Source organism: Pseudozyma flocculosa, assembly GCF_000417875.1.
Source record: "Pseudozyma flocculosa PF-1 unplaced genomic scaffold scaffold00024, whole genome shotgun sequence".
Lineage (NCBI taxonomy): Eukaryota > Fungi > Basidiomycota > Ustilaginomycetes > Ustilaginales > Ustilaginaceae > Pseudozyma > Pseudozyma flocculosa.
In genome coordinates, this window is record NW_006920892.1 from 124,280 (window position 1) to 136,924 (window position 12,645).

General features: G+C 65.6%; 5 protein-coding genes across 5 annotated transcripts in view; 3 read left to right on the forward strand and 2 right to left on the reverse strand.

Annotated features, from left to right (window-relative positions):
* Positions 1–8: 8 nt before the first annotated feature.
* PFL1_06151 (uncharacterized protein) lies at positions 9–1,613 on the forward strand (the record flags this gene model as incomplete). The annotated part of the gene is made up of 1 exon (XM_007883691.1): positions 9–1,613. The coding sequence occupies one exon, from the start codon at positions 9–11 to the stop codon at positions 1,611–1,613; it is 1,605 nt and encodes a 534-aa protein (XP_007881882.1).
* Positions 1,614–1,787: 174 nt separating this feature from the next.
* On the reverse strand, positions 1,788–3,919 carry PFL1_06152 (uncharacterized protein; the record flags this gene model as incomplete). Its single annotated transcript, XM_007883692.1, has 3 exons — positions 1,788–2,621; positions 2,755–3,174; positions 3,275–3,919. 3 exons carry the CDS (start codon positions 3,917–3,919, stop codon positions 1,788–1,790), a joined length of 1,899 nt encoding a protein of 632 aa, XP_007881883.1.
* Positions 3,920–5,338: 1,419 nt separating this feature from the next.
* On the forward strand, positions 5,339–8,624 carry PFL1_06153 (uncharacterized protein; the record flags this gene model as incomplete). The annotated part of the gene is made up of 5 exons (XM_007883693.1): positions 5,339–6,818; positions 6,939–7,111; positions 7,213–7,238; positions 7,339–8,079; positions 8,225–8,624. 5 exons carry the CDS (start codon positions 5,339–5,341, stop codon positions 8,622–8,624), a joined length of 2,820 nt encoding a protein of 939 aa, XP_007881884.1.
* Positions 8,625–10,691: 2,067 nt separating this feature from the next.
* Positions 10,692–12,281, forward strand: PFL1_06154 (uncharacterized protein; the record flags this gene model as incomplete). Its single annotated transcript, XM_007883694.1, has 1 exon — positions 10,692–12,281. One exon carries the CDS (start codon positions 10,692–10,694, stop codon positions 12,279–12,281), a length of 1,590 nt encoding a protein of 529 aa, XP_007881885.1.
* A 198-nt stretch (positions 12,282–12,479) lies between these two features.
* PFL1_06934 (uncharacterized protein) overlaps positions 12,480–12,645 on the reverse strand; it is a gene marked incomplete at both ends in the record, with an annotated part of 2,914 nt that continues 2,748 nt past the window's right edge. The window contains one exon of the mRNA XM_007883799.1: positions 12,480–12,524. Coding sequence (XP_007881990.1) covers positions 12,480–12,524 — 45 coding nt within the window. The remainder of the gene's footprint in view (positions 12,525–12,645) is intronic.

The following is a 12,645-nucleotide window of genomic DNA, read 5'->3' on the forward strand; positions in this document are numbered from 1 at the left end:
CGTCTACCATGCAGCTCCCCCTCCTAGCCCTCCCCACCGCTGTCCTGGCGGCGAGCGGGATCCTCGGCGCGCCCCAGCCCTCCAACTCCAACTCGCAGCGGCCCTCGTGCGGCTCGCTGCGGCCCTCGCCGATCCCGGGCGTGCGGTACCTCGACGTGCAGTCGCGCGAGTACACCAACGCCACGTACCCGGGCGCCCAGGCGGGCACGAGCGTGACGCTCTCGTTCTGCGAGGTCAACGTGACGCTGACCCACGGCAAGGCGGGCGACCGCGTCCTCGTATCCACCTGGCTGCCGCACGAGGCCGACTGGAACGCCCGCTTCCAGGGCACCGGCGGTGGCGGCTACCGCGCCGGCACGTTCGGCCAGGCGCTCGCGCCCGCCGTGGCGCAGGGCTACTCTGCCGCCTCGACGGACGCGGGCATCGACGCCAATAGGCCCGATGGCGACTTTATCCTGCGCAACGCCACGGGCGACGTCAACCTCGATCTGCTCACCAACTTTGCCGGAAGGTCGCTCCACGAGATGACGCTGCTCGGAAAGGACTTTACGCGCCAGTTCTACGGCGGCAAGCGCAGATTCTACTCGTACTGGAACGGCTGCTCGACCGGCGGACGGCAGGGCATGATTGAGGCGCAGCGGTATCCGACCGACTACGACGGCATCATGGCCTCGGCGCCCGCCATCAACTGGAGCCAGTTCTCGCCCGCAGGCTCGTTTCCCAACAACCAGCGCGTCCAGTCGGGCTACGACGGGCCGACGTGCGAGCTCGTCGAGATGCAGCGGCGCCTCATCGACGCCTGCGACGCCCTCGACGGCGCGCGCGACGGAGTCATCGCCGCCCTGGACCGGTGCCAGTTCGACCCGCACTCGATCGTAGGGCAGAGGTACACGTGCGCCGAGACGGGCGCCGAGCTGCAGTTCACACAGGCCGCTGCGGACCTCGTCGATGTCACCTGGAACGGCGGTCGCGATGCACAGGGACGCAAGGCGTGGTACGGCTTCGAGAGGGGCACCAACCTCACCCAGGCCACGGCGGAAGATCCCTCGTTCGCCACTTACTCGCAGATCTGGATCCGCCAGGCCGTCAAGAAGGACCCCCAGTTCGACGTAACGGCCCTGTCCCAGGACGAGCTGTCGCGCGTCATCTACCAGAGCTACGCCGAGTGGAACGACCTCATCGGTACCTCTGACCCGGACCTTCGAAAGGCGTACCAGCACGGCACCAAGATCCTCACATGGCATGGAACCTCCGACCAGGCGATTCCATTTTCCGGCACCATCGACTACTACACTCGCACCACCGACTTCCTCCGGGTAAAGGGAGTCGAGATCGACGACTTCTACCGCCTCTTTTCCGCACCCGGCGTCGCCCACTGCCGCGGCGGCGTCGGTGCGGCACCCGACGACCCGCTCCAAGCCGTCGTGGATTGGGTCGAACAGGGCAGGGCACCCGAGCGTCTCGCCGCCACTACCCAGGACGCCCGCAAGAAGAAGGAGGACCTCTGCAGGTACCCCAAGATGGCCACCTGGAACGCCCAGGGAGACGTCGAGTGCAAGGTCACCGACTTTTCGCGCAACTTTAAGCCGCTCCCGCGCCCGCCCAAGGTCTGAAGGGGGGCGGGCACCGTTTCCATTGCGATTGATCGAGGGCCGGGGAGAACGGCCATCCCAGCACATGCCCGCACGGCCGAGTTGAGATATCGATCGAGCGCCAACGTCCATGTTTGCAATGCAATCATCTCTCCGTGTCACCGAGACTGATCGCTCGCCCCGTCTCGACGACGATCAGTCGTAGCCGCCGCGGTACATGGACTTGTTCTCCACCTTGGTCCTCGCCTTCTTTTCCGACGTCGACCCGCCGCCGCCGCCGCCACCGCCGCCGCTGCTGGCGCCCTTCTTGGACTTTTTCTTGTTCGACTCCTTGTCGCTCGATCTCGTCTTTCCGCTGCCACTGGCGCTGCCGCCACTGCTCTCCTTCTTCTCCTTCTTGGCCTCCTTTTTAGCCGCCTTCCTGGCCTTCTTGGCCTCGCCGCTTTCCGGTTCCGACTTTCTCTTCTTCGACTTGGCCTTGCTGCCGCTGCCGCCGCTCCCGCTGCTGCCGCTCCCGCTCGCCTTCTTGTCCTTCTTCGTCGACGAGCCCTTCTTCTTGTACCGGCTGCGGTCGCCGCCGGGCGTCATGGGCGCGTTGCTGAAGCGGTCCAGCAGCGAGCCACCGCCTCCACCGCCACCGCCGCCGCCGCCGCCGAGCTTTTTCCTCTGCTTTCTAGTAAGCTCTTCGTGCGGGTCGCGACGTCCGCGCGACGACGGCGGAGGTGCAGCCGAGAAATGAAAAGTCGTCTCATCCTCGCCGCCGCCGAACCTGCCACCCGCGCCCGACGAGCCGCCGACGCCCGAGCGAAAGGTAAAGGCATATGTCGACGGCGCGCGATCCAGCGCCGAGCCGCCGCTGCCGCTGTGCACGGGGGGCGGCGGCGGTATGAGGCTGCCGTACGGTCCCCAGCGCGAGACAAACTCGGAAAACGCCGAGGGCTCGCCGTTGGTGCGTGTCGGGTTGACCCTCCGCGTCGGGCAGTCGTCGCCCCAGTGGCTGGTCGAGGTGCAGTTGTAGCACCAGCGCGTCTGCAGCGTCGGTGGCGCACGGTGGCGGGCACGGGCAGAACATGGACGGACGGATGGTTGGGAATAGGGTGTCAGCTGGTGGGGTTTCCGCCGCGCCACGATGGCATCCCCTTCTTCTCCGCTCGCAACTCACTGCCGGGTCCCAGTCGCTCGCGCCCACCTCTCCCTCTTCCAGCTCTTCCCCTTCGTCGCGCTGCATGTCGTCGTCGATGTCGTCGTCGTCGCTGACCTCGTCGGGCTCGTGGGCGTCCCTGGAGGCTATCGTTGCACTGCGGTGGCCGTGCTGCTGCTTGTACGCCTTGCGGCTGCGCTCGGTCTCGTACGTGTCGCGATCGTTGAAGACGTAGACGCGCCAGTGGGTAGGGCAGGTGGCGAGCGTGTGGCGGTAGCTGCCGCACTTGACGCATTCGCGCGACGCACCGCGCCCACCGCCGTAGGAGCGGGGCTGGGGGCAGTCGTGGCTGCGATGCCCCTGGCCGCCGCAGCGGAAGCAGCAAGTACTCAGCGGGCACTCGCGCGTCGAGTGCGAGTCGAGCGCGCCGCACGCCATGCACTGGCGGGGGCCGGGGGGCGAGGACGATGGGACAGGAGGGAGGGGGTCAATATCGATCCCGGTGAGCCCAGAGGGAACGACTGCTGCTGCGCCGACTCACTAGGAGATGCGGGCATCTCTTGCGCTCGTGACCGTCTTCGCCGCAGGCGGGACACTTTGCGAGCTTGCGCTTCTCCTCGATTTCCTCTGCGGCGTAGTACCGTCCCGCGGTGGCTGGGTCGAGGTCGAGCTGCTGGTAGTCGCCCATGTCGTCCTCGGCCTCGTCCCTCTGGCGCTGCTCTTCGCGCAGGCCCTGTGGGAGGTCTGGAATGATCTGGACGTGGTCGGGCAGCACGAGGCTGTCGTTGGCCGTCGCCGCTGCCTTGTCGGTTTCGTGTGGGTCGGATGCGTTGCGAGAGGACGACGAGGTCGAGGGGTGCTGCGGCTGCTGGCGATGCTGCTCGTGGTCCTCGTGGAGGTCTGCGTCGCCCTGCACGTCAAAGACGAAGCTTGTTTCCATGTCGAGGTCGTGGTCGTTGTCGTAGTCGTTGTCATTGTCGTTGCCGTCGTCGTCGCTGTGGGCGGCGCTGCGTGACTGGTAAGGGGTGGAGTGGCCTGAGCCGCCGCGCCTGCCGCGTCTTTGCTTGCCATTGGCCAGGGACGACGACGTCGACGGCGAGGGGCGTTGTCTGGGTGATGCGTCGTTGCCTGCCGCCCAGTTTGCGGGCGAGGGGCGGTTGTCGAGGTAGAAGGGCGACGAAGGCATGTTGGGCGAGACGCAGCAGCGGCACAGATGGGCGCAGGGAGAGAGTATGGGCGAGTGCTAGACGGAGGAGGTGGACGGTGGCGCCGGGGCTGGCTAGTCGGAGCAAAGGAGGAAGAGGAGGCGCCGGAGGGCGAGATTACGGTGGCGCCCAAGGGAATAGGGGGACGACGATGAGGAGGAGGAGGAGGCCAGGATGGCGAGCGAAGAACGCAAAGCCAAGGCCCCCCTCGTTTCGCATGTGGAGTGCATGCACGCCAGCGAAAAATTGGCAAAATTCCCAGAAAAAAAAGGCGCGGGGGGGGGGGGGGGCCGGAGTGGCGAAGCGGACGGGCGGGCGGGTCCGAAGACGATACAGCCTCGATACCGAGCTGAGCCAATCTGGGCCCTCGCCTCGACGCCGGCCACGGCTCACAACAACACTCTGTCGAGCCAACAGATAGACCAGCTGTTGACGGCCGACGGAAGTGTGCACAGAAGAGGCAGTGTGATGGCATGGCAGCATGTCGCTGCGTCGATGCCAGCTTGCCACCGAGTCCTGGACATCGAGCGACAAGCTGAGGCTGATGACAAGCCATGGTCCAAACCGCGGAAGACGGCGAGAAGCCAGGCCAGGCCAGGCCAGGCCAGGCCCGCCTGCACCGCCCTCGCGCGGCACGCCCGGCCTCTGCCTCTGGCAAAGCACGAGCGAGGATCGACAGGGTGCGCGCCTGCTGGCCGGCTGCCAAGCGACGCACCCAAGCCGAGCCAGAGGGCGTCTGCTCGCCTGGCTGCCTGGCTGCCTGTCTGCCTCTGCCGACGCGAGAGGCAGGCGAGCCCAGCCCGGCCTTGGGCCAGAAAGGGGCTCCCGACGTCGGCCCTGCCAGAGGTTAGGCCTGCCAGGCTGCTGCTGCTGCTGCTGGCTGCTGCCGGTGTGCATGCAAACACATGCGCCCGCCCCCGTTGGAAAAAGTAACACCGCCTCGCCATCGACCCACGCCCGCCCGCCCGCCTCCATCTCAATTTCGGTCGGTCTGGCACGCGAACAACCCTGCTGCGCCTGTCCACCGTAGCCTCGACGTTGCACCGCCTCACCCCGCTGCGGCCTGCCTCTCTTGCTCGTCGTTCGGATCCATCCGCCACCGCCACCGCCATCGCCATCGCCATCGCCATCGCCATCGCCATCGCCATCGGTCGCCATACTATACTACTCTCTCTCCGCAACCCCTGCTTCATCTCCTCACGATTTCACCACCACCGCCCATAACGACCCACCCGCCCTCGTCATTGTTACGGCACTCGATCGCTCGCCGTCGTTTCTTCATTCAGACGACCTCGACCCCTGTCTAGCCATCGAACCTGGCCTCTAGACCACACCGCCCCCTTCCGACCGCCAACAACCAAGTAGCAAGCGTCCCCAGGCCAAGCCTCACGCCAACCGCCATGCCACCCAGGCACCTCTTTGGCGCCAGGGGCCAGCCCGACCGCACCACGTCGCCAGACCATCCACAGACGGCAGAGGCACGCCGCCAGTCGCTCACCGCCGCCGCCAACCCCTATCCCACCTACGACCCGGGCGCCAACCCGACCTCGCCCCCGCCCCTCCCCTACGACCCATCGCCCTACGACCACGCACCACCTTCCTACCCGCCCCAGCACCACCACCACGACCCGCGCCCTACCTCGCCCCAGCTCAACAACCCCTACCAGACCCAGCCCGCCGCCGTCGTACACGCCAACCCCTTCGACTCCTCGATGGACCACCACCACCACCACCTCAACTACCACGACGACAACGGCGACGTGCCCCTCCTGCCACCCAGCGGAAACTACGCCTACGCGCCCGCCAGCCAGTTTGACGAGGATGGCAACCACATCGGACCCATCGGCAAGTACGACGACGGCGACGACGACGTCATGGACGAGGACGACGTCGACGGCCAGGCGCGCGGCCGCCACCTCGGCATGGACCCCTCGGATCCCGACTACATGCCCGGCGGCTTCAACCCGGCGCTCATGGAGGACGGACAGGCGGGCGGCATCCGCTACGGCCGCATCCCGCAGCGCGTGCCCCGCCGCTACAAGACGCTCAAGCGCGTCGAGCTCTACCACGGCAACCTCGTCCTCGACTGCCCCGTCCCCTCCAAGCTCCTCGACAAGCTCAACGACCGCGAGTCGCGCGAGTTCACCCACATGCGCTACACGGCCGCCACGTGCGACCCGGACGCCTTCAAAGACGAGCGGTACACGCTGCGCCAGGTCCTCTTTGACCCGCCCCGCCGCACCGAGCTCTTCATCGTCCTCACCATGTACAACGAGGACGAGGAGCTCTTCACGCGCACCATGCACGGCGTCATGACCAACATCGCCCACCTCTGCACCCGCGACCGCTCAAAGACGTGGGGCAAGGAGGGCTGGAAAAAGGTCGTCGTCTGCATCGTCTCGGACGGCCGCATGAAAATCAACAGCCGCACCCTCTCGGTCCTCGCCGCCATGGGCGTCTACCAGGAGGGCGTCGGCAAAAACGTCGTCAACGGCAAGCCCGTCACCGCCCACATCTACGAGTACACGGCGCAGCTCTCCATCGACCCGGACCTCCGCTTCCGCGGCCGCGAAAAGGGCATCATGCCCGTCCAGATCCTCTTTTGCCTCAAGGAGCGCAACCAGAAAAAGATCAACTCGCACCGCTGGTTCTTCAACGCCTTTGGCCAGGTCCTCCAGCCCAACATCTGCATCCTCCTCGACGTCGGCACCATGCCCCGCGCACGCTCCATCTACCACCTCTGGAAGGCCTTCGACATCAACTCCAACGTCGGCGGCGCGTGCGGCGAGATTGTCGCACTCAAGGGCAAGCTCTGGTCCGCCCTCCTCAACCCGCTCGTGGCCGCCCAGAACTTTGAGTACAAGATGTCCAACATCCTCGGTGAGTGAGCGCTCGAGCAGCGGGCGCAGGCGGGCGCAGACGGCCGCCGAACGCCAGCCGCCCTCCCGCTGATCCCTCTGCCGCTCACCCGCAAATTCCCCCCACCTCCCGTTTTCGCAGACAAACCGCTCGAGTCGGTGTTTGGCTACATTACCGTGCTGCCCGGTGCCTTCTCGGCGTACCGGTACATTGCGCTGCAGAACGATGCCCTCGGCCAAGGCCCGCTGCACTCGTACTTCAAGGGAGAGACGCTCCATGGCGGCGATTCGGACGCCGACGTCTTCACGTCGAATGTGAGCGGATGCGGCGGGGCTCGGGTCCCCCGGACGAAGGACCGCTGTGCCGAAGACTGACCGACCACCTCGCCCTGTCCCCACTCTGGCCGCCACGACAGATGTACCTGGCCGAGGACCGCATCCTGTACGTGTCAATTGTCCGCGTCGATCGCTGGCATGGTCCTATGCTGACACTGACGCTGCCGCTGTTTGATCCGCTCCGACCCGCCCTGCCGATCGCGCAGCTGCTGGGAGCTCGTGTCGAAGCGCGACTGCGCGTGGATCCTGCACTATGTCAAGTCGGCGCAGGCGGTGACCGACGTGCCGGACCAGGTGCCGGAGCTCATCTCGCAGCGGCGCCGGTGGCTCAACGGCTCCTTCTTCGCGGGCATCCACTCGATCATCAAGTTTGGCTACATCTACCGCTCCTCGCACTCGTTTGGGCGCAAGTTTGCGCTGCACGTCGAGATCGTCTACCAGACTATCCAGCTCGTTTTCTCGTGGTTCGGCATGGCCAACTTCTTCATCTCCTTTTTTATCCTGACGAGCGCCATGTCGGACCGGATCAAGGGGCTGACGATCCCGAATCGGGTGCTGTCGTACGTCTACGTGGCGTTTATCATCTTCTGCTTCCTGCTGTCGATGGGCAACCGGCCGGCGGGCAGCAAGTGGGGGTATACGATCTCGATGATCGTGTTTGCGCTGCTGACGCTCTACATGACGGCGGCGGCGCTGTACCTGGCCGTCGACTCGATCCTCAACGCCACGGGCGCCAACGGGCCCGGCGCCGAGAGCCTCGTGAGCGACACGACGTTTGTCAACATTGTCATTTCCCTCGCCGCCACGTTTGGCCTCTACCTGCTGGCGAGCATCATGTTCTTCGAGCCGTGGCACATGGTCACGTCGCTCGTCCAGTACATCCTCATGGCGCCGACTTTCGTCAACGTCATTTCGATTTACGCCTTTGCCAACATCAACGACATCAGGTGAGTCGCGGCGCGGCGCTGCTCATCGCTTGCTCGGCGGCGGGATGGACGGGGATGCCTGGCTGATACCGTTCTCGTTCCTGCCTTGTCCTCGCTCCTCCTTGCCTCTGATCCACTTCTCTCTCGATCCCTCCCTCGCGCGCAGCTGGGGCACCAAGGGCAGCGACAAGGTCATGACGGATCTGGGAGTGGTGGGGGGAGCCGGGTCGAACCAGGTCGAGATTGCGATTCCGACCGAGTCCAAGGACATCAACGACGCCTACGACGATGCGGTGCATGTGTTGGCCACCAAGGCGCCCAAGGAGGTGCACACGGTCGACAAGGAGCAGAAGCAGAAGGACTACTACGCCACGGTGCGCACCAACGTCGTCCTGTGCTGGAGCCTGACCAATGCCGCCCTCGTCGTGGCCATCCTCAACATCTCGAGCCAGCACACCCGCACCGTCTACATGGGCTTCCTCCTCTACAGCGTCGCCGCCCTCGCCCTCTTCCGCCTGCTCGGAAGCACCGTCTACCTCGTCAAGCGCCTGTTTAGCGGCGAGTAGCGCCATGTACGTAGCCACCCGAGTGGGCGCGTGAGCGAGGCATCCTCGTAGCCCGACGCCGACCTGCTTGACACCGCCACGAGGACAGCACGACCACATCGACCGAATGACCGCAACGACCGACCGATGACACCCAACGGACAAAATGTGCGCCCCCTCCCATCTCTATATCCGCCTCTTGTTCAACCCCCCCTGCTCTCTCTCTCTAATCTCAATGTACGGTGATTCGAGGCTCGTTGACGACGACGACTTGATAACGAGGGACCGAACATGCACGCACATCCGTTCCTGCCCGCTGCCCGGTCTACGATGCGCCCTGTACGGCGCACTAGGTCGGGGTTGGTGCCGGATCGAGACTGGCGGGTGGACGAGATGCGCCGGCGGAGCACCTCGGTCTCGGATCGACGTGGCCAAGGCGGGGGGTTTGGGATTGAACGGTCCTGGCCTCCGATAGACGTCTCATCTTGTATTTGTGTTGTGTTGTGTGCTGTGCTGGGGCGAGGATGTACCGGAGCACTGCGGTCGGGAGGTGATGGCCGTCGTCGTCGATGAGGGCACAAAGGAGGGAGATGCAGCCCTCACCTCGTCCTGGATTTGACGGAACGGGCGGCCCGACCCGTGAGGCGTGCAGTCTCGACGCATCCCCGCTCCCAACAGCTTGCACACGATCAAGGTTGGTTCTGATGTTGAAGGCGGCTGCTGCTGCTGCATTGTCGATGAGAGTGGTTCTGCAGGGCGAAACAGACAAGCAAGAGCTTGCCCACAGGAACGCCTGGACAGTCTCGAGATGTCTGCCCGTTCGTTGGCCACCGGGCAGCTGTCCTTTTCCTTGGACCGCATGCCCGTGCCGCTGGGCATCGCGCAGCGTGTTGTCGAGCAAGGGGTCCAGACCAGCTGGGTGCCACTGTGGGCAGAGAGAGCTCGTATTCGCAGATGGGCGACCAGCAGCACGATGTGCGAACGGCGCCAGCACGAGGCGCGGGTGGGAGCGGATCCCGGGCCTTGGTGTGTCCCCGGTCTCCCCTTTCATCCGTGTTCGGACGGCGGAGCCGTGAGAGGAAGCACGCACGCACGTTGCCGTTGGTCAGAGCCTCATTCCTTCCCACACGACCACCGCGGGCGGTGCTGTGGCTACGTGCAGTTAGGCCTGGGATGACGGTCGTCGTCGATGTGTGTATGTACATACGTACGTAACAGTACTACGTCTCCGGTACGTGTACATACAGTAGGGGCTCACCCAGCCTGGCGCTGTGCGTGCGTGTATGTGCGATCTCGACCTGTCGCCGTGCCGCAACATGCTAGCGGGCATGGTACCGACGCCGTGCAGATTGTGGACCAAGAGGAATAAAGGAGCGAGGGTGTCGTCGTGCCGTACCCTGTATCGTGCCGGTGATGAGCCAGGACGGCGATGCGTTGCCTGCCTGCCTGCCTGTCGGCTGTTGCTCGCTCGCTGCGCCCCTGATCGCTCGCTCGCCATGGTCGATGAACGTAACGCACTCTGTTCCATCCCGGGCAGGCAGCTTTAGCGTCGTACGACCCGGGCCTGGCCTGGCACAGGGGCTGTCGAAAGTGAAACCCTTTCCGGCCCGTACGGTGTACCCCCTTCTCCCCCCTCTGCCACCGCCCCGCCCCACCGCACGCGCCGCCGTCATCATCGCCGCCGCCACCGGCGTTGGCGTACCGGACCTCGATCGATTACTCCTGACTCGGGCCTGACCGCCCGCGCGCCCACTTCCGTGAAGCATTGTTCCGGCATCGAGCCTCCGACAGAGGTCCGAAGCGGCGGTGGGGCGAAGGGTTCGCTCGCTAGGCTGGCGAGGTCGTCGATCCGGAAGTCTTAGTGTAGTAGTGGGTCCCCTCGTCTCTGTGCCTGCGATCCCCCTCTTCGTCTGCTTGTTCCCCTTAAGGAGTGGGTCGACTGGCACCTGCGATCCCCCGCCCCTCATCAGCTATCCCTCCCCTCCTTCTCAACACCATCCTCTGATCGCACGTCCTCGTCGTGCCCCCTCGGATTCGACCGCGTCGCTCCCGCTCCGACTACAGAGGATGCGTCTCTCACCGACCGCGATGGCGGCCACGGCCATGGTGGCCGGCACGCTCCTCTTCAGCTCCGGCACCACCGCTTCGCCCGTGACGTTTGCGACGCTGCCCAAGTGTACGGAGCTGAAGCCGCCGTCGATCGAGGGCGTCCGGATCCTCTCGACGGTCGCGACGCCCTACACCGACCACGTCTACACGGACCCGTCGAGCGGCACCGTCTCGCCGCCGCTCTCGTACTGCGAGGTCAACGTCACCCTCACCCACGACGGCACCGACACGGTGCTCGTCACCACCTGGCTTCCCCTGCACCCGGATGCGTGGAATGGAAGGTTCCAGGGTACGGGAGGGGGTGGCTGGATCGCGGGCAAGTTCGGGACCGTCCTGGCGCCCGCCGTGCAGCGCGGGTACGCCGCAGCCAGCACGGATGCGGGCGTCGGCTTTGACGAGGACGGCAAGTTCCTCCTCGTCCCGCCGGCACACGACAAGATCGACCGTACGCTGCTCGAGAACTTCGGCCATCGCAGCATCCACGAGATGACGCTCATCGGCAAGGCCCTGACGCGCGACTACTACGGACGCAAGCCGAGGTCCTACTTTACCGGCTGCTCGACGGGTGGGCGACAAGCCTACATGGAAGCCCAGCGCTACCCGGACGACTACGAGGGCGTGATGGGCAACGCGCCGGCGTTGGACTGGGCAGCGTTCCTCCCGGCCGCGACGGCGCCCGACAACCTGCGCAACCAGCTCGGGTACAAGGGACCCGTGTGCGAGCTGGTCGAGGTGCGCCGCCGCGCCGTCGAGGCCTGCGACGCCCTCGACGGTCTCGTCGACGGCATCGTGAGCGCCTTTGACCAGTGTCACTTTGACGCGCGCTCCGTCGTCGGGGCCTCGTTCCACTGCACCGATACGGGCGCCGACATGCGCATCTCGGACCAGGCTGCGCAGATCGCCAACCTCGTCTGGAGCGGCGTCCGCCTCGACGACGGTACCAGGCTGTGGTGGGGCCTCAACCACGATGCCAACTTGACCGTCGCCAGTGGCCAGGACGATACCTATAGCATCATTGGCGATCAGTGGATCTATGCCGTCGAGCGCAACCTCACCTTTGACGTGCACGCCCTCCGACCCCCGCAGCTCGCCGCGGTGCAGCGAAAGAGCATCGACGAGTTCGACGACGTCATCGGCACCTTTGATCCGGACCTCTCGCGCTTCCGCCAACGCGGTGGCAAGCTCCTCACCTATACGGGTTTGGCCGACCTTGCTGTCTCGCCGAATCTCACCCTGTCCTATTACCGGGCTGTCGAGGAGCACCAGGGAGGTCGAGGTGGAAAGGGCGCGGCAGGGCTCGACGACTTCTACCGCGTCTTTTTGGCCCAGGGCGTCGAGCACTGCGTGGGCGGGCTGGGCCCGCTGCCCGATGACCCGCTCTCGGCCCTCGTCGACTGGGTCGAAAAGGGAAGGGCGCCCGATCGCCTACCCGCCACGACCCAGGACTCGCGCAAGCTCCAGCAGCCGCTGTGCAAGTGGCCCAAGCTGCCGCGCTACGATGCCCAGGGCCAGGTCGAGTGCAGGGACGACGGCTTTGCGGACAGGTTCAGAGGCCTCGATGGCCGATGAGCGCGCACAGACACGATCTCGGCCCTCCCTCCCTGCCAGTCTCACTCCGTCGCGGCACATGCCGATCTTCTAGAGCGTGCAGCACCCTGTTGCCGCCGCGCAGATAGACATTCATTCGCCCTGTTGCCCCGTCGACATCCTTTTCACCCTTGTCCCCGCCCGACCGTCTCTCGAATACAATCGGCCGGCCCCGTGCTTCTAGCGCTCTTCGACGATATCCGCGTCGATGCTGGGCTCGTCTGGCTTGGAGCCGCCGTCGGCGTCGGTGCTCCCCCGCCGCGCGGTCGGGACGATGCTGGTGCTGCGTCCGATGCTGACCCTCCTGCCGAGCCCGCCGCCGACCGAGGCGCGCGTCGTCGACGAC